This window comes from Stegastes partitus, unplaced genomic scaffold, assembly GCF_000690725.1.
Source record: "Stegastes partitus isolate 25-593 unplaced genomic scaffold, Stegastes_partitus-1.0.2 Scaffold115, whole genome shotgun sequence".
Lineage (NCBI taxonomy): Eukaryota > Metazoa > Chordata > Actinopteri > Pomacentridae > Stegastes > Stegastes partitus.
In genome coordinates, this window is record NW_007577846.1 from 120626 (window position 1) to 140143 (window position 19518).

Below are 19518 nucleotides of genomic sequence, written 5' to 3' on the forward strand. Positions count from 1 at the left end.
AAACTGTCTTAAATTACTGCAAACTAGTTTAAAATGAACTAAATCTTGTTCAAAACAACAATTTTTGAGTAATTTTGGACCATTTTTAGTCTCTGCTCATCAACTCTAGAAAGATGTTTCACCGTGCCGGATGTATCTTCCAACAACTTGCTCCTCTGTTCACCGTTTTTGAGCCGTGCTGCATTTATTTTATTGATCCAGTTTGCTTTATTTTCCTCTCAAACTCTCCAGTTTGTTTCCGTATTTGTTTCCTCTCCGCTCTGTGGAAACGCTGGCTGCAGTTCACCTGAAAACTCTCAGAGTTGTTGTGACACGACTGTTGACGGCCGTTGACTCAGAATGAAGTCGTGAATGACACAGAAGTTTTTGGTTTTTTGCAGAATCTTTTTTTTGCAAGTGCTTTATTGTTTTGATGATTTTTTAAAAAGAAATTTTTCAGAATAATATGATTTTAATTGGGTTTGCTACAGAACTTGCACATCACAGATCATCAGTTCACAGATGGTTGAGAATATTTCTGTTTCTACAGTTTCTGGTTGATGAATGGTGTCGTTTTATTTGAAAGAAGAAACCTTTTAAACCCACTGGGAGGTTTTGTTGTTCAGAGGATTAATTTTATATCGATTTTATAAAATGAAGAAGACACGTGCTCATAAAAGTAGAACATAAATTACTTTTTTTTTCTTATTTTAAATTATTAGTTTATTTAAATGCAACATTTCAATTTTCCAAATTGTAGCTGGAACTTTACACATGTGATGTTTTCTGTCATTCGTCTGTCATCAGCAGGGACACTAGGCTGTGAGGACGGCAGCAGCAGGTTCGTACAGCTTCACATCTGGTGTTTTTACATTCTGCTGCATGCTTCCTACACATTTTTTTCTTGGATTTTTCTGACTGTTTTCACGTTTCCACTTTTATTTTTATTTTATTTTTCCTTTATTTAACCAGGTAGGTTAATTGAGAACAGCTTCTCATTTACAATAACGACCTGGCCAAGAGGCAGCACAGAGCAGAAAATACAATACATCCATAAAAAACAATACACAAACAAAACGTAACAATAAAAGGCTTTGAAGATAAAAATACACTAAAAGCAGGTACAGAACTCGGTAAATAGTTGCTTTACCATATTTTTAAAAGAAGATAAAGATATAAATACACTGAGTTTAAGTGTTTTTTGTCAGTGGTTCCAGTCGAGAGCTGCAGAAAACTGAAATGAATAGCGGCCAAAGACAGTGTGTGCTTTGAGGATGAGGAGGTGGATGAGGTTGCTGTTGCGAAGTGAGCGGCTGAGCGGCTTCACTAAAAGTCACCTGTTCTCAGTTTTTCTGTCCTGTTATTGACTTAGAGTGACTGATTTGTGCTTTTTCGTGTCCTAAAAATCAAGATTTCTGCAGGTCTGGAAATTTTTTAATCAGTTCCCTCAAATAAAATATTAAACCGTCATGTATTTCAGTTTAAGAGACCGTGAATACTTTGTTGTAAATCTATGCAGAAAACCTATAAATACACCATAAAACATAAAGGGCCAGTGTGAACTGGAGCAAAAACAGGATTAGTTATTGGTTGTTTAATGCATCAGTGTCCAGGATTTGTAGATTATGTAAATATATCATGTTGAATTACTGCTTATACAGCTGGAAGCATGAAGCAAATGTGACATAAATGTCAATAATTTTAAGTATTGAAAAACAATATGAAATCACATTTTTAAATCCAGTTTGGTGCACAAACCCTGATTCATGCAGCTTCTTTATCCATATTTCTGTAGATTTTAATTCCACTTTTCATTTGAGCTGCATGTGTTTAATGGACAATGTTTGTTGTTGTCGTCCTCTGCGGTGATTTTTTGAAACGTTTTTCGTCTCTTTCTGAACATCAATAATCTTAAACTTTAATCTGATCTGTTCTCTTCTGTCGTGTTTTGTTTTCCAGAACGTAAACGGAGGTTCAGCGTCGATGAACATCTGAAGCTCACACACACGTGTCTTTCTATCTCTGTGAGGACCACAATGTGACCCAATAGGTTCTCCTCTTTCTGCAGAACTCGTCTGGTTTTACATTCATCTGTTTAAGTGTCAGTAAACGTCTCATGTGAACACCACAGAGCCACGGCTGGAGGCTCCACCTGAAGAAAACACTCGTACCGTTACGTTAATGAGCAAAAAAAATCAATCATTTATTTACCTCAGTGAAAATGTCGACAACAAACACATGATTTACTTGGAAAAAGTGCACTTTTTCTCATTTTACTGTAAATCTACTAAAATATGAATCATAAGCTGTTTTAATTTGACATTTTCCTGATTCCTACACATATTAATATGCAAAAGTTCTCAGCTGTAACGACAACAGGACGGGGGTTGAAAAAATACTTCATTACTAAACAACAGCGGCTCTTTGGATCCTATAAGTTTGTATTTTGGTAGCTTATAAGTTGCTAATAATTCTGAGAGCTGAATCTGATGATGTAAACCTTAGTTTGGGTTAAAGAGCAACTTGTGAACAAACTGTGGACGCTGCACGAGGGGCGTTAAAAAACATTGATGAACTCATAACTTCTGTCAAATGCTGTATGTGTGAGGAAATAATGACTGTATTTTATGATTGCTCTGCAGATGAGCTACTAAAACTGTGGCTAAACACTGAATATTGACGTTATGACAGGAAGTAGTACATGTTTTGGCTCGTCAGCAGGTACAAAGCTTCAGAAAATGCAGCTTACAGTTAATAATCAGGGCGTCTGTCGGTCTCACAAAGTGCTTTATAACAAATTTAGAGATTAGAATAGACTGAAAACTCAGAGGCGAGTCTGAAAAGCTGCTTTTATCAAAGGAAGTCCACAGATCGGAAGTTTAATGGAGTCAAACATTTGAAGAACTTGCGAGTCTTCCTGTAGGACCCCAAAGTCCCGTCAGCAGGTTTTATAAAACCTGTGGAAGTTCAGATTTATCCCTTTTAACACGTCGGACGTCCAACAAAGTACCAATATCAGAGACGCTTTCTGTTCGTCTGACAGCAGATGAACATGTCGGCCTCAAGTCTGGAGCACGTTTATGTCATTTGTGACAACAATCTTTCTGGATCGGACCGAGTCTGATTTCACGTTTGGCGTTGCACAAGTCCGTCGCATTAATCAAAAGGTACGAGCGGCAGTACTTCTAGTTGTGGGTTATTTTTCTACATTTCAGCACTAATATTGACCCAAAAACATCTCAGAGAGCAAAAGCTGCCAAAATTACCAATCACCTCTCTAATTCACTTTGTTGTGAAAGTTACATCTACGAGGCTACAAGCAGAAACGTCCATTAAACTGTGATTAAAACAGACACTAGCAGGTTGGATTAATTGAGGGGGTTAATGCCAAAGTGGGCCGAAGCACATTTACTGGTTTTACCGTAGACTGTATAAAAGATGGACGTAGCAAAAAAACAGCAAAAAAATGAAGTCAACCCGGAAGTGTCAACAACCTGCAATATCACTACGTCCACTAGCTGCTGACTCCAAAAAGCCCTGGCTCCCATAGACTGGAATTGGAAAAGAAGTGATCACAGATCACGAAATACTGCATTCCTCCAGCTCAGGACTTTTTTCTTATTAGTTTTCATGGTCAAATCCAGAGATCAGGTGGCCAATCTGAAAATAAATAAATTCTGAATTTTTTAAAAATCGTCAACATTTTGCGGGGCAAGGGGCGTGGCTGGCTTGATTGACAGTCGGCAGCGACCATACAGATGAAGCGAGCAGAAGGCGGTAAATGTGGGCGGGCAGAGAGGGCCCGCCTCTCAATCCGTCTGACCAATCGCTGCTCCTATGGCTCCGCCCCCCTCCGACCATTTTTGTGTCACTGGCTCCAAAAATCCAAGATGTCAACCAGGAAGTAGCAAAACCCTGGCTTCATTTTCTCAGTGCAGAAACCAACGAGTGACGTCACCGTAGCTACGTCCATCTTTTATACAGTCTATGGAAAAATGGGGTCAAATGTTGTGTTGCTAAAAATAAATCCTGGTTGTTGGAGGAGTCATTATATGCATCCAAAGACGTTTCAACACTGTCCAGAGATAGAAACAGCTGCTTTATGATGACTTATTTAAGTTCTCATTCTGCCTTTCCTTTTGCGGAGTGCAGGCCAAACCACATTTACTACTTATTGAGAAAACAATGTTGTTAAACAGCATTGAAGAAGTTACATCATAAGGAACTAGAGCTACTGCTGAGGACCACGGGGTAGAAATGGATGCTTGCTGGTGGTTAATTAAGTTTGTATTTTACGTACGAGTTGAGGCTTGAGGTCGCGCTGTCCACCATCTTGAATCGCAAACACGTGCAACTACCTGCGATATAATGACCAGTAATTCCTGTGGCTTGGCCCAGTTTGCCACTAAATTTTCATGCCAAAACCATCATGGGCCAAACTTCAAAGTGGCATTGTGACGTTACTGGTGGGCTGTTGGTTGGACCACTTTTCCACAAACTGGTAGACCATAAACATTTTTGTGGTTTGGCCCACTTTGGCTCTGAACCCCTCAATTAGACTGAAAGTAGTTTGCTTCTTTTTTTTTTTCTACCAAGTTTCGTTTGTTGCTTCCAGTTGTTTCGGAGTCTTTCCTCTGAGTTCCTTAAAGACCTTCAGCATCAGTTGCACACATTTGTGGAACAGCGGCAGTGCTTCATTAGCGACATGTAATTAGAAATAATCCCCAACGGAAACACAAGAAATGTACCGTCTATGACAAATATTGCATGCGACTGAACTATTGCTCGCAAAATAGCGACTCAGCAGCCCCCAAGACACATCCTGAACCCGACAAACAAGTTTAAATGAAGGTTAAGAAGAAAACTCTTTGGGAAACATTAATAAATGAAAGAAAACACCGACATTTACACATTTTTGTTGTGCAAGCGTTCATAAATCAGTCGTTTGCGACCCAAGAAAGGCTTTAAATGTAATCTGGTAAACATGACAGTTTAACCTGCACTCGCATGGATGTATTTATTTCACAATGTCAACTGATAAAATCAAGTTCCTGGTTAGAGGCGATCACATATTGTCCTCGTCACGCTCTCATCAGCTGTGTTTTTATATAATCATCAGGTGAGTTTGCGTGTCACTGACTCACTGAGCTGTTTTCGGGTATAAAATTTCAGTCTTAGCGTGAACGAAGGCTTGAACAGAGTAAAACAGATGCTTTACCAGACAACTCTCCCTCCCTGCAGCGCCCCCTGGTGGAGGCCAGTGTCTGCAGTTTCTATGTGAAACAAAAAAAACACCAAACTGAGCTCTGCATCCTACAAACGCAGCTTCTACAGTTATTAGCAGCTTGTAAACGTCAAACATATCCAAGTGCTGCAGCGCTTTTTACTCAATAAAAGAGTTTTTTCCTGCACACCTTCTGATTTTACTGGAACCGGGTGCATTACAGGACAGTTATGAACTCCTGGAACATTTCCGTCATTTAATCACAACAGGAGGAATCATTGCTCTTTAATAAGGAAGATGTTTTGAGTGAATTTTTTCACCCCCCAACAATGATTTAGTCCTCTGTGTTTGTTCAGGATTCTGCAAAAACTCAAATTAACTTTGTTTAATCTGTTGATTTAGTTCATGTACATTTATGTAGATGCGTCATTAGGGAACTGTTGCTGCTGGTTCTCCTTCAAACATTCACACGTTAAAACTTTATAAACTCATAGAAACGCTGACAAACACCTGTAACCACCGCTTTTACCCAGAACCAGAACACAGCTGCAGTCTGTCGAGGTCTGCGGGGAACGTTCGCCGTCTTGTTTCTCCGAATCGGCCACGAACTCTAAATGTGAATTCTTGAAATGATTCAGACGATGTCACTTTGTTTACACGCTTCAGTCGCCATTTTGAGTCTCGGTATCGTCGACGCGATCGAGCTGTGGCCTGATGCTCGTTACAATAAGTTCAGAGATCAAAGGTTGAAACACACATTTACTTTTTGTGAACGTCACATTTATTGTTGGTTTGATTCAGAGCTGAGAGGGAAACGAGAAACTGTGTTCAAACAAAACGAAGAAGCTGAAGTGCCGTTCGATGCAAAGAAACTGGCGATTTTGCACTAAAGTGGCTCGACTGTGTGGACGCTCCTCTGTGGCTGTTTCACTGCATTAATAATTTGATGTACAGTCTGAACCAGAGCACTGACTCAAATCTGCTGTAACTGTTTTGATTGCACTGGAAGCACAAGATCTGTTCCTCCTCTACTCCTTCTTATGTTCAGGTTTTCCAAAATAAAAGTGCTACTTTATTTTGAAGGGGGATAACGATGTAGCTTAAACACGAAGATGTCGCCGTGTGTTTCTGTTCACGTCCTGCATCACGGAGGAAAACTGTGACACGAAGGCATGATAAAGTTTGTGCAGGACGAGACTTCTGCACTTTGTTTCACCGACGTTGGCTTCATGTGTCCAGTGTGTGTTTGGAAGTTTGTAAATCTGTTTATTTCTGAAGAACACTGTAAAACTTCAAAGGTTTGAGAAAAAGCAGCGTTTCCGGTTAACGTTCTTCAATAAAAACAAGCATAGTTTAGTATTTTTGCTTTGGATTGGTCAAGTTTCTAACGTTTTAATTGTTTCAGCTGCACCAAAAAAAAAAACAAAAAGAGAAATCTGAATCATTTTCAGTCTCTTTTTTTTTCAATAAACATACAAATGCCTGTAAATACGTCACTGCAGGCAAGTTTTTTTTTTTTTTGCCGTAAAGTGACTCAAGAAGTAAAGGCAAGTTCTTAAAAAAAAACAAGGGAATTACGTGAAAAACATAAAACTAACTGGAATATTTTAAGGTTAAAAACTGGTGAAAATAACAGCAAATATCAGTGAAAGAATTACACATTTGATCTGATTTAAATGCAGTAAAACAGCGTAACTTTACCTTGTAAAACAACAAATCACTATGTACAAAAAAACAAAGAAAAAGAAATTATTCACAGTTTTGGTCTTGCCTTTTTTTTCTCTTTTTTCCCCAGCAAACATCTAAGTTTGTTTTGTTTTGTTTTATAATTCTTTTTTTGTTTGTTTGTTTGTTTCTTTAACGGAGAAGCTGAAAAATACAAGTAAAAATTATTTTTAATTTTTCAATCCTAGATATACATATTTTCTTATTTCAAGTAACGCCAAATAGCTGTAAAATAACAATATTTTTGCTGATTTAGTAGTCGTAAAAATAGTGTAATTTCACAGCCAAGAGCACAATGAAAGAATAAATTATCAGTCATAAAAAACAAACCAAAAAAAGGTTTCTGAAGTGGACATTATTTAAGTTTTTAATTAGCTAATTCAATTTATTTCATTTTATTTCTTGTATTAATCTGTAAATTATTACTTTTTTGTGATTTTATTAGTTGTCTGGAATTTCCCAAATCAGTGAAAATCTGTTAAAATGAAATTAAATGAAATCCAAACCTGATATTTTGCATAAAATTACACAGAAATGAAAACAACAAAGATAAATGACATAAAGTCACACAGATTTTTTTTTAAATAAAATGTAAAAAAGCAACAAAAAAAGACAAAACTAAATCAATGCAAATTACAACAAGATGTTTTTCATTAGATTAGATTAGAAGTAAAAACATTAAACAAGTTTATTGAGAATGCTTGCCATAAAATTAAAATTAAATTAAAATGTATTAAAATAAATGAGGACAAATTCAAATAAATTCAGACAAGATTTTTTTTTACATAAAATTAAGAAAAAACATGAAAATAAAAAAAAGTTAAGTTTAAAAAAGTGTTTTGTGTAAAATTAAATACAGCAACAAAAAAAAGGACAAAACTGTAAATTATTGTCAATTAAAACAAAATGGTTTGTATAAGATTAAAGTAAAAACAGCAAATTATTAAATTAAAATAAGCCTATAAAGGATGCTTGCTATAAAATTCTCATGAAAATATAAAATGACAAATTAAACTAAATTCAAATAAGATGTGTTGCATAAATTAAGAAGAATCACGAAATTAAGTTAAAGTCAGATAAAATGTTAAAGTAAAACGATGCTTTTTAATTATTATTTTATTTTATTTCATTGCATAAAATAAAGATAAAAATACAAAATTGGAGGAGAAACAGAAATAAAACGTATTTAACGCATGAGGACCTCCGTCGCCAGGGGGCGCTGAAGCTCCGCTCAAACACCCGTTTACCCGCAGAAGAAGACGCAGCGGGGAAGCATTGCCGGGTTACGGGAAGAGCCGCAGCAGCAGCGGCAGCAGCGGCGGCCGTTGTTCCAGCTCCGTGAGCGCCATGGCGGCAGTGCGCAGCTTACGGGTGTCGGTGAAATCAGACAGCGGCTCGGACCGCTCGGAGTCGGACTCAGATTCCGAGTCGGACCGAGATGCCCGCGAAGCCGAACCGATGGAGGTGGAGGAGGGGGAGCTGGAGGCGGAGGACATCTCGGTGAACCGCTCCCTGAAGGAGCTGCTGCCGGTAGGTGCCCGGACTAGGCCCCGTCAAATCCGGGGACTGGCGTCTGCTGCGGCCGGCGCCTCACAGGGGAGCGTCGGCGTCCGCTAACCTGGACTCCCGGCCCTCTGTGCTGGAGCTAGTTAGTCGTTAGCTCCTGTTCCCGTCGTCGGTTAGCAGCTAATAACGAGCCGCTGCCGTTAAATGGGACCAGTTTACACTCGAGACGTTTAGTTTTAGATTTTTGTCTCGTTTGTTGTTTCATCACTTGTTGCTTCTTCACGTGCTGGTTGTGTGGAGCGACTCTCACACCAAACTCCATTCAGTAAACTGGAGGTTTTATAAACATTAAAAGGTTGAAGGAGGTTTTTTAAAAAATAGTTTAAAAGCTGTTGAATATTTAAATGTGGGTGCAGTCACTGGACAACTCGGCCTGTTTTAAACTCACACATGTTGAGGATCATTTTGATTTATAAAGCTGTTGTTCCTCTGATCTGTCTATTAACACTCAGCTGTAGAAGTCAAGGGGTTTTTTTGTGGAAAGTTAAATGAATTAACTGCCTGTGGAGTCAAGATTTTCTGACAGTCAAGTTACAGTTAAAGAGCCTGTTTTTAAAAAGGGCTTTGGTAAATGATCACTTTGTCCAATTTATGTTGTTTTTTTTTTTTTTTTCAGCCAGACTTTATTTCTTTGTTTGCTAATTTAATAACTCACTTTGTGTATTTATCTCAGAATTGATTGTTTGTTTACAGCTTCTTTCTCTGCACATTTAGATCATTTCTGCCAGCCGTAGTGACTGTTTGGAGCTGCTGTTGGTCAGCTTCAGGAGAGCTTCAGTGAAAATGCCACCGAACAGAACCTCAAACCCAGATCAGTGTCTGTGTCAAGTGACTTTTTTCCTTGTTTTGCAGGATACGAGTCGTCGGTACGAGAACAAGGCTGGAGCGTTCATCACTGGGATAGATGTCAACTCAAAGGTACGACAAAGAAACTTGGATTTACTTCCTCTGTTTGTTCTGTGCGTGAACTTTAGAACAGGAATCCTGAAATAAAGCGTGTTCTTTGTAGTTTGCTCTTATTTTGAGTTCCATGTGTAGTATTCTTACTGATATACAACTTTTTTTCTGAGATTGAACCTCTGAGGTGCAACGAATCGATTAGCTGTCAGCTATGAACCCTGTAAGCTCCACTTTGATTTACTCCCTGTGGGTTCACTTTTTTACTGCAATATAAAGTCCTGCACCTTTATGGAGAACTCAGAAATGTCTCAAAAAAGTGTGCAACATTTTTTTCAAGTGCTGACTTTCTATGAAAATAGAAAATATAAAATTGCAGCTTTACATGCTATAAATATTCAGCTGTTTACATTTTTTTATTGTATTGAGCCAGTGTGTTTTATTTGGCTCTCAGTCTCTCTAGTTGTCTCCACTGCAACTGTTGTGATCATTTATGAATTTGTTTAATTTTCTTAAAGAAAAAAAAGTCTAAATTCTTTGACTGTGGCGTCTTAAAAGTGAATGTTTTCTGGTTTCTTTCCTCCTCTTTGACAGTAAGCTGAATATTTTGGGACAAAACAAGACATTTGTCATCTTTAGGGAACACTGAAGGACATTTTTCACCATTTTGAGACATTTTATCGACCAAACAATCAACATTTAAACTAAATTCTTATATTAAATTCTATAAATTCTCTGATTTCAGCTTCTGAAATGTGAATGTTTTCTGGTTTCTTTGCTCCTCTGTGACAGTTAACTGAATATTTCGAGGTTGTGGACATTTTATAGACAAAACAACTCATTGATTGAAGTCAATACATGTTAGTTGCAGCACCGGTCTATTAAATCATAACTAATGATTGTTTTTATTACCTATTAATGTCCTGAAATGTCTTATTTTCTCCAAACAGCAGTAATATATCACGTTTTCAGAAGTTTTTACATGATTAAAGTGGTTGTTACACTGAGCGTTTTATTTTAACACCCAGATGTTTGATTTGTTTAGGAGGCGATCGAGAAGAAAGAGAAGCGAGCGAGGCGTTTTCATTTCCGCAGCGAGGAGGAAATCGTCGGTCAGAGGAATGTTTTCCTGGACAAAGACGGCATGAAGAAAGGTACGAGGTGCACTTTGTTTATTGTTTGTGTTGGCGCCGTGTTTGTTTGTTTGTTTGTTTGTTTGTTTGTTTGTTTGCTGATCCTGTTTTCTTCTTCTGTGGTGCTCAGCCATCCCCAGACTGCGCATGGAGGCGATCCACGTGACGGGCGTGGACGACATGAGCACGCAGGACGTCTTCGGCTATTTTAAGGAGTATCCTCCGGCGCACATTGAGTGGATCGACGACACGTCCTGTGAGTGCAACACGCAGCGAAACCGCCTCAGACGATCAAAAAACACGATCAGAATCAGCCACACAAACAAAAATCCGAAGTTAAAACTGAAGTTCCCGTCGGTTCAGCTCACAACATTCTCAAATGTGCGTGTTTATACGTAAAAACAGCTCAAGTGTTTCGTTTCATTTGTCGGTAAAAAAAACAATCGTGTGACAGGTTTCTGCAACGACAATAAAACCCAATAATCCTGGATCCACCGAGACACAAGCATCTGTTCAATGCTTGTTGTTATGTCAATAGTTTTACTGTATTTAGACTTTTTTATTATTCTTTTTTGTGACACCAGTACAGTTTTGCACCTTATTTCTTCTACCAGCGTGATTTGTGGGTCATTTTGTACATTAGTTTCTTTTTTAAGTTTGCTAATGTACAAACACTGAAGCTCCCGTCCTGTTGTTCCTCTGGTTGACTCTTATTATAGATTCTTCCGACGTCATTCTTGGCACCGAACTCGTCCCACATCTTTTTCAAAATTATACATGACTCGGTCAGAAAAGGTGTGCTATGACTGGTGGCAGCGATTTGTCGTACGTTGTTCACAAAATTCATAAAAAGCTGCGTTAAAAATCCCATTTAAACGATTGGAAAGTTGGCTGGACAACTGCAGAAACCAGCCGTCTTTGGAACTCTGTAAATGCGGCAGATTCTCCAGCAGAAACTTAATTCAAAGTTTAAACGGGCCACAAGGCTTTAAATGTTATTCCTCTACATCTGTGTTTTGATATCTTCTGCGTTTTTTACGCAGTCATAGTTTAAGATTTGTCTTTTTTTTTTTTTTTTTTTAAATCCTGAATTTTCCTTCAGTTAAATTTTCTGAAATCCTTGTCTTCTTCTCACAATTTCTACCCTGCATGAACAATTTATATATAAAAGCATTTCTGTCCTCGCTCACCCACTGTGAGTCTCATCACCAAAGGACGAACGGTTTTCCCATAAATCACCTCTTTAGCTCCCATCATGTCTTTGCTCTGTAATTTCGGGTGATAATCAGAAGTGGTGAGTCTCTCTAGCCGGCCACCAGATCTGTAGAAAACACAGCACGGACATGAAAGCACATCAGCTTGTTCAAAACCAGACCGTGCTTCACACACAATGCTCCTCTGTAGCTGAGTCACAGTTTGGAGCTCCAGATGTTTGTGAAGCATTGGATGTAAGTGTAAAACCTTCAGGTCGAAGGTCGCAGACAACAGACCGGCTGATCTGTGTCATCGTTTCCAAGGTAACGTGGTTTGGCTGGACGACAACACGTGCATCCGAGCGCTCATCAACGCCAGCCGGATGCCCGACCCGGAGGCGGTTACCACGGAGACGGAGAGCAGCAGCCAGCCAGACGAGCAGAGCAAAGGTCAGTGTGTGCAGAAGCAGCCTCATCAATCGCTGTGAAAGGGTCAGCGGCGCAGTGCATTATGGGTAAGCTGCTTGGTCACAGGGCGCCGCGGCCAGACGTCGGACGACGAGGACGAGGAGGAGGGCGAGGTGGACGAGGACGAGGAGGACAGCGGCAAGAAGAGCGCCGAGGAGATTGAGGGCAAAGACAGTGACGGAGAGGCGCCGCCGCCGACGAAGGCAGAGGGTGGTCAGGTAGAGCAGCGAGTAGCATGATGTCACGAAGCGATCGGGTTTATCGATCAGTTCCATTGACTCATCGATGTGTCGCAGGTGGACGATCTGTCGCGAGCGGAGAGAGAATCGCTGCTGAGGAACGACCTGAGACCCGCCATCAAGCCCTTCAAAGGAAACAAGCTGTTCCTGCGCTTTGCCACGCAAGGTCACACACACACACACACACACACACACGTGCACCCATGATACGCATACACACACGCATGCAAATATATACACATTATACACACATTATACACACACATATACACACATATATATATATATACGCACACACACACACACATATACAGCCATGATACGCATATACACATGCATACACATAATGATTAAACAATGAGGAGTCTTGCATTATACAGTTTGAATGCACACAGTGGAGTCTAGAACACCGCGACGCGAAGCGGAGTTATTGCTTTACTGAACAAATCTCAACTTAAAATCTGCAAAAAACAAACGGAATTCTGTAAAAACTACAATTCTGTGCAACCGTGAAGCTATCAGTGACTAAAGTCTTAGTTTCATTTTTCGAGGCTTTTTATTCTTTTATGTAGAAGTTAATTTTGGCCGGTTGGTCAGTACGTCCAAGAGTTGCACCAAACTTCATGCATGATGTGATTCGAGCCCTAAAACATACGTGATTTAATTTCCACCTCCAGACGACAAGAAGGAGCCGGGCGCCGCTCGACGCAGCAGATACTACATGAAGTACGGAAACCCGAACTACGGAGGCATGAAGGGAATCCTCAGCAACTCCTGGTGAGACGTTTAAAGGTTGAGTTTGATGGTTTTAGTGGTTGATAATTCTGGATTGGTGTGTCGTCAGATTGTCCGTTTGTGGGCATAAGTGAGTCAGTGGAGTTTCTCAGGTTTTATTCTTCACCTTTACAAACAGAAGGACTCTGAATATTTCAGTATGACTTCAGAACACATTGAATCTTTTCTCTGTCACAGCTGCAGCTGCATTAAAGTGACCAGTTTAACCTTTAAATCGTTGTTTTTGAAGGATGTGCAGCTCGTCACTATTTGGACCTAAATCCATCTGAGCTCATAAAGAAGAACTGTCCTTCTCTGTTTAGCAGGACTGCAAATAAGGATGACTTCAACAATCTATTATTTTCTCGATTAATTAAAAAAAAATAAGAAAGACGACAAAACACAAAATAGTAAAGGCAAGATTTAAAAAAAACAAGAAAAAAAAAAGGCATAACGTTAAATCATATTCATGTATACAAGTTTAAAAACAACATTTTGAGAAGTCCAAACATCGAAATTAATTACGGACAAGATTAAAAAAAATAAAAAATTAATCCAGAAAGACAAAATGTTATATTATATTGGAATAGACAAGTAAAAAAAAAAAAATCTAAAGTCCAAAAATAAAAGTTAAATAAGGACAAGATTTTATGTTTTTAAAAATCAAGATTTTTTTTTTTAAGTGAGTCAAAATTTTTAGAAAGTCAAATGTTAGAATAAAATAATACTGTTTTTTTTAAAGTGAAAAAAAATGTAAGAAAAAATTGCACAGAGGTCAAAACATAAAATTGAAATAACATAAAATGTAAAAACATTATAAAAAAGAAAAAATATTGAAGTGAAGTAAAATAATAAAATTGCAAATAAAAAAAATTAACATTTAAATCAAAAAATACAATTAGATTAAGATCAATAGGAATAGATTAAATTATTAATATTAAGAAAATAAGGTAGAAAATAGTTGACGATGGCAAAACATGACTTTAAAATGAAACAATAAAATCAAAATTCAACAGCAAGCGAAAACTGATCCAGACATTAAAAATAAGATAAAAACAAACAAAAGTCAAACCGTAGAAATTAAATAATAATGTATTAGAATTTAAAAAAGAAAAACAACAATTAATGTAAAGACGTCATTTTAAAAAAAAACAACAAGGAAAAGGTAATTGTGAACGTGATTAATTATGTGACTCCAGTTATTGTTATATTCCGCTGATATGTGACAAAACTTGAGATTTAACGGTTAATAAATCCATATTTGTACTAAGTGACATTGAGAAGAATGTTCAGGTGATTCCTCTGCTGCTTAAAAAGTGGTTCATGTGGGGATCCGCTGTCGATAATCTTTAGATATCATCCATAAAACTCTTTTCTGTATTTTATAAATATCCATCTGTGTGTTCAGGAAGAGGAGGTATCACAACCGGCGGATCCAGCGAGACGTCATCAAGAGCAAGAAGCCTCTGATTGGAGACAGCATGGGACACACGCCGCCGTACACACACCGACACTCGGGTAACCGCACACACCAACACTGTGAGGAAGCAGCTGGTGGGTCTGAGTCACGGCGAGATGCAGTTCAGGGAGAAATCTGGTGCGACTGGCAGAACACAGCGTTTCTGCTAAATGTGCCTGAAGCTGCTCTGAGTCATGTTCGGCCACTAAAAGCTTCCATATCGTTGGTTTATGTCTTTAATCTGCTGCTTCGGCTTCGTCACACCGAATCTTTTGCTTCTTCTTCCTCCTCAGCCGACCTGGTCAACCTGCCCGAGGAGCCCATCAAGGAGGAAGAGGAGGAGGAGGAGGAGGAGGAAGAGGAAGAAGACGGCGACGAAGACATGGACTCGGATGATCGGGTGGTGGAGTACAGGGAGAGGGGCGAGAGGGGCGGTGGCTCGCGCTCCCTGGGGGCGGGGCTTCGCAGCCGGGCGGAGCGGTCCCCGTCCCCCTGGTCGGAGTCGGACGAGATGGACTACGACTTGGAGCTGAAGATGATCTCCACGCCGTCGCCCAAGAAGAGCAAGAAGATGACGATGTACGCCGACGAACTGGACACGCACCTGAAGAGCATCCGGTCAGCACCGCTCGCCTGTCCTCACCTTTATCTGGTCCTCAGCTGTCCTTACCCTCACCTGGTCCTGGTTCTGGTCCTCACCTGTCTTCACCTGTCCTCACCCTCACCTGTCCTCAGCTGTCCTCACCCTCACACAGTTTCATCACAATAAGTTAATATATTGTTATTGTAGATGTTTAGAGTTTGTTTTTTTTCTATACTTGTAACGTTTGAGGACAATGTTGATACTTCCTGCAGCTTCGTCTTTTTATTATACCTTTGCCAATCCTACCTTACGATACCTGCTCGTTAGGTTGCTAAGTGGTTCGCCTCGGGGACAGTGACAGTAGAAAATGTCTGGCAAGGATCACAGGACTCCATCTTAAGTTCCTGATAAGGTGTCCCCATGTTTAGAGATGGCAGTTCTAGTCTTTACACTAGTTCCATCTGACGACGCATAAACACCTAAAGGTCAGACGGTGGAAACAAAAGTAGAAATGATGCTCCTCAGCCAACCATGAAAAGTTTCTCAGCAGAATGTTTCTGAATCTGTAGCGTCTCAAGTCGAGGTTGTGAATTCGGGTGGAAACACGTCACCGTCGGTCATTTCGTGTTCTGGTCGTCCATCTGTCAACAGGAACAGGATCGGAGGGTCGGCGTCGCAGAGCAGGACCAAATCCTCGTCGCCCACCAAGGTGACAGACGTCCGGCAGCTGCTGGAGGAGAAGAGGCAGGGCGGCTCTCAGCACCGACAGCCCCCTCCGGTGTCCAGCAGCGGGAAGACAGGTGAGCCTCTCAGTCCAGGTGTTTGTCTGTTTGCTCCTCCTGCTGCTGCGAGGCTCTGACTCTCCAACGGCGTCTACAGATGTTCGGCAGAGGCTCGGGAAAAGACGCTACTCTCCGGACCGACGGCGCTCGCCCTCCCCCGTATCCCCCAGAGACACACCCCCAGCCAGAGAGCCAATCAGAGACGTGCACCGCAGACTGGGCGTGGCCAGCCAGGACAGCAGGAGCCTCTACTCAAATTCGTCCAAAGAGAGAAAGACAAGTAAATACAACCTCTGCTGTTTTCTGCCACGACTCTGTCAAGATTGCAGATCTCGGTGAAGGATTTCCAAACCACATCACGCCAGATAATGTGTCTAAAAGCCTTTTAAAGTCCTCAAAGCATCCAAAAAGAACCTGAAAACAACTTAGACCTCAAAGCACAACAAAAATAGAGCTTGTTCATATGCACCAGTAGATAAACACACACACATATGTATATATATATATATATATATTTAAGTAGATATTATAAAGAACTGGGGAAGTGTTGCCTTCGCTGTCACTCAGTTTTACACATGAACATCTGTGGGTTTTCTGCAGGCGGTCTGTGGAGTCGGCTCGGCTCCAGCGACGATGACGGCGGCGGCAGCAGCAGCGGACGGCATGACCGCAGACCGAGCGGCCAATCGGCAGGGCTCTTCTCCTCCTCGACGGCGGCGGGGCGGAGCGACGGTGGCGGCGGCAGCAGCGGTGCCGGGAGAAGACGAGGCGACCGAGACGAGGAGGTTGAGGAGGAACAGGAAGAGGAGGAGGACGATTCTACGCTGCAGAGGATGTGGGGTGCCATGATCAAACAGAAACAGGAGCGTCTGACCCACAAGATGAAGAAGAGCCGACTGGACAACCTGCCATCGCTGCAGATCGAGATCAGCCGCGACAGCAGCGACGAGTCCGACGCCTGAAACTGAGCCAACAGGAGGCGAGGAGGGCGGCCAGCCGGAGTTTTTTTCTCGTCTGAACATTAAATCTCCAGTAAAAAGACAAACTTGCAGGTCAGAGGCCAGTGTGGAGGGTTTTTAGTTTCACATTGTGTTTCTGCAGCGCCATGATGGAGGACTTCTGTCTGAGTGAGTCAGCAGCACGGATCTCCTCACGCTGTTCATTTGCTCCCAATCAGAGACTTTGCATCATGTCGGCCTCCCGAGTCCAGTCCAGGTTCTGTGTTTTCCATCTCGTTACCTGAAAACTTTGCTCATAGTTTCCTAAAAATGATTGGCTGCACAGTCCTGCCCAGTTTGGTGCTAAATCCAAAGGAAACGAAGAAAGCCTTCAGCCACCTCCTGGTCCCTCCCTGCTCCATACGAATACATATCTGATATTTATCAGCTGCAGAAGCTCCATCAGCTGATTTCCTGTCAGGATGCAGCAGAGCATCATGGGAAACGCTCTGTTTACTGGGGGCTGCACGATATATTGTTTCAGCATCGACACGTCATGTTGCACCTTTTATTACCCGCTTGATAGGGAAGTCCTGCTGTCTGATAGAACGTCATTCACTCAGACTTGAGGATCTTTTGAAAACGCTTCATGTGTGGGTTTGTCAACATGCAGACTCCACATGTACGGAAAGATGAGTGAGGAGAGAAAAGGAAGATCTGGTTGCATAAAAGAAACGCAGCATCACTCGGAGGGCTTTTCAAATAACGGAACATTAATCACTGATGATTTTGCTTTCCCACAAACACAACTTGGTTTCAGGTAAATCTGACAAAACATCTTGTGTCACTGTTTTCGTATGTGTGTGAGCTGCTCTGGTGGAGACTAGAAGCTTCCACTGCAGCCTGAACATCTCTAAATCATAGCGTCGGTCAGTGAGCAGATTCTCAGCAAGTGAGGACACAATTTAATGTGTATTTAGCCTCTATGAGAATTTTAAGTTGAATTCCGATGCAGATTAGTACATTTACAGTAAAATTGAGAGCTGCACTCTTTATTTTATTTAACTATCAAAGTGTACTAAAACCACGCAGCTCCAGTCGGCTGTTCTAAAATGTATCAGCTACAGAACAGTTGATGGTACTCTGACAGCAGCACAAAGCTCTGGATGACGAGCGCAAAGCCAGATCTGAATGCTATTCAAAGCAAATAACTATTTCAGACATTTTTATTTTGTATACAAATGCACTCCCCTACAAAATCACCCAAATCACTCTGGACTGATTTAAATATTTCCAAGTAGAGCTGTTTGAGTCATCCGGTGGAAATTCCTGCATTTTTTTTCAGTTTATGTCCCAGAAAGCCCAAACATCTCCGTGTCACTGTCTTCATATATCGTGCAGCCCTACTGTGATCATTCCTACGTTACAGTAGAGAAGCCAAACGCTGTCGATGTCTTCTCTGTGTTTACCTTTGACCCATCTGACTGTCGAATCACTGCCTCACTCGGGACCATTCCTCAAAGCTCCCCATCGTCCGGCTGCAGCTCCTCTTCGACAGGTCTTCAATCACAAGAACTATTTCCTGGCCCCGTTAATGTCTTCGCTGTGGAGAGACGGACGCACGAGAGGATCAGTAAAAAGGTGAAAATGAGACGAGACTCCACCTAAAACTCCACCTTCAGCTTCCAGCTGTCTTCGTCTCGTTCCTCTCGAAGCCGAAAGAGCTGATCAGACTCTGAAAACAAAAAAAAAAACAGACGTGAGGAGAAACCAGATTATTTTCTGATGGTTGTGGGACGTTTTCGTACATTTTTTTAATCACCTTCTGTGTTATTGATCAGCATCCAGGTTCGCCGACAGACTGAACACTGTATCGTACACGCGCAGTTGGATTTGTGTTGTTTTGTTTTTTTGAATCCGACCTTTGGGGCCACAGCGACTGTAATCCAGGCAGGTGACATCAGACTGTTGCTCATGAGTTTAGATCATTATTAAAATGCTGACTGGTGTTTTATTTGACAGGTTTGCAGTCTCTCAGTCATGTTGGTGATAATTACTGGGTAACAAGGAAAAGAAATTTTGAGGAAATTCTGTTTTTTGATGCCAAACAGGTCATATGAACATGTGAAACATATGTAAAGTTTCAAAAAATACATGATCAACTTTGCTGCAACTTGAGAATTCACGTGGAGATGACTTTATTTTAAAGCAATTTATCAGGTAAAAACACCACATTTGTTTTTTTTAAAGAGCAAAATCAGCACATCAAAAGGTGACATCGCAGAATCTAACAACTTTATGTATTAAATACGAGACGACACAAAACAACAGCAGAGACTTTAGAATCACCACGAAGAGACAGTGATAAAGAACAGACACAAAAGAACTACAAAGAGGTGAGAAATGACCACAAAGAGACACAGAATGATAACGAATAGACAAAAAGTGATGAAAAACCCTCAAAACAATTACAAAGACTCTCAGAAAGATGCAAAACAACCACGGTGGTGAAAGATAACTACAAAAACAGACACTGAATGACAACAGATGGACAAAAA

The 19518-nt window shown here is 40.7% G+C and overlaps 2 protein-coding genes across 2 annotated transcripts in view; both read left to right on the forward strand.

Annotated features, from left to right (window-relative positions):
• LOC103354665 (rap1 GTPase-activating protein 2-like) overlaps nt 1-2212 on the forward strand; it is a 23656-nt gene extending 21444 nt beyond the window's left edge. The window contains exons 23-24 of the mRNA XM_008278109.1: nt 787-820; nt 1939-2212. Coding sequence (XP_008276331.1) covers nt 787-798 — 12 coding nt within the window. The 3' untranslated portion in view covers nt 799-820; nt 1939-2212. The remainder of the gene's footprint in view (nt 1-786; nt 821-1938) is intronic.
• A 6007-nt stretch (nt 2213-8219) lies between these two features.
• ncbp3 (nuclear cap binding subunit 3) lies at nt 8220-19138 on the forward strand. Its single transcript, XM_008278073.1, has 13 exons — nt 8220-8458; nt 9347-9412; nt 10437-10545; nt 10655-10780; nt 12042-12167; nt 12252-12403; nt 12482-12590; nt 13102-13201; nt 14607-14716; nt 14951-15275; nt 15892-16040; nt 16120-16302; nt 16623-19138. Exons 1-13 carry the CDS (start codon nt 8276-8278, stop codon nt 16982-16984), a joined length of 2100 nt encoding a protein of 699 aa, XP_008276295.1. The 5' UTR covers nt 8220-8275; the 3' UTR covers nt 16985-19138.
• Nucleotides 19139-19518: the final 380 nt, after the last annotated feature.

Excerpts from the sequence above, each read along its gene's own strand:
- ncbp3 (XM_008278073.1), top strand. The coding sequence starts at position 8,276 with ATGGCGGCAGTGCGCAGCTTACGGGTGTCGGTGAAATCAGACAGCGGC. Across the intron at positions 12,168-12,251 it reads GCCAGACGAGCAGAGCAAAG|GGCGCCGCGGCCAGACGTCG; the intron begins GTCAGTGTGTGC and ends GCTTGGTCACAG. Across the intron at positions 13,202-14,606 it reads GGAATCCTCAGCAACTCCTG|GAAGAGGAGGTATCACAACC; the intron begins GTGAGACGTTTA and ends CTGTGTGTTCAG.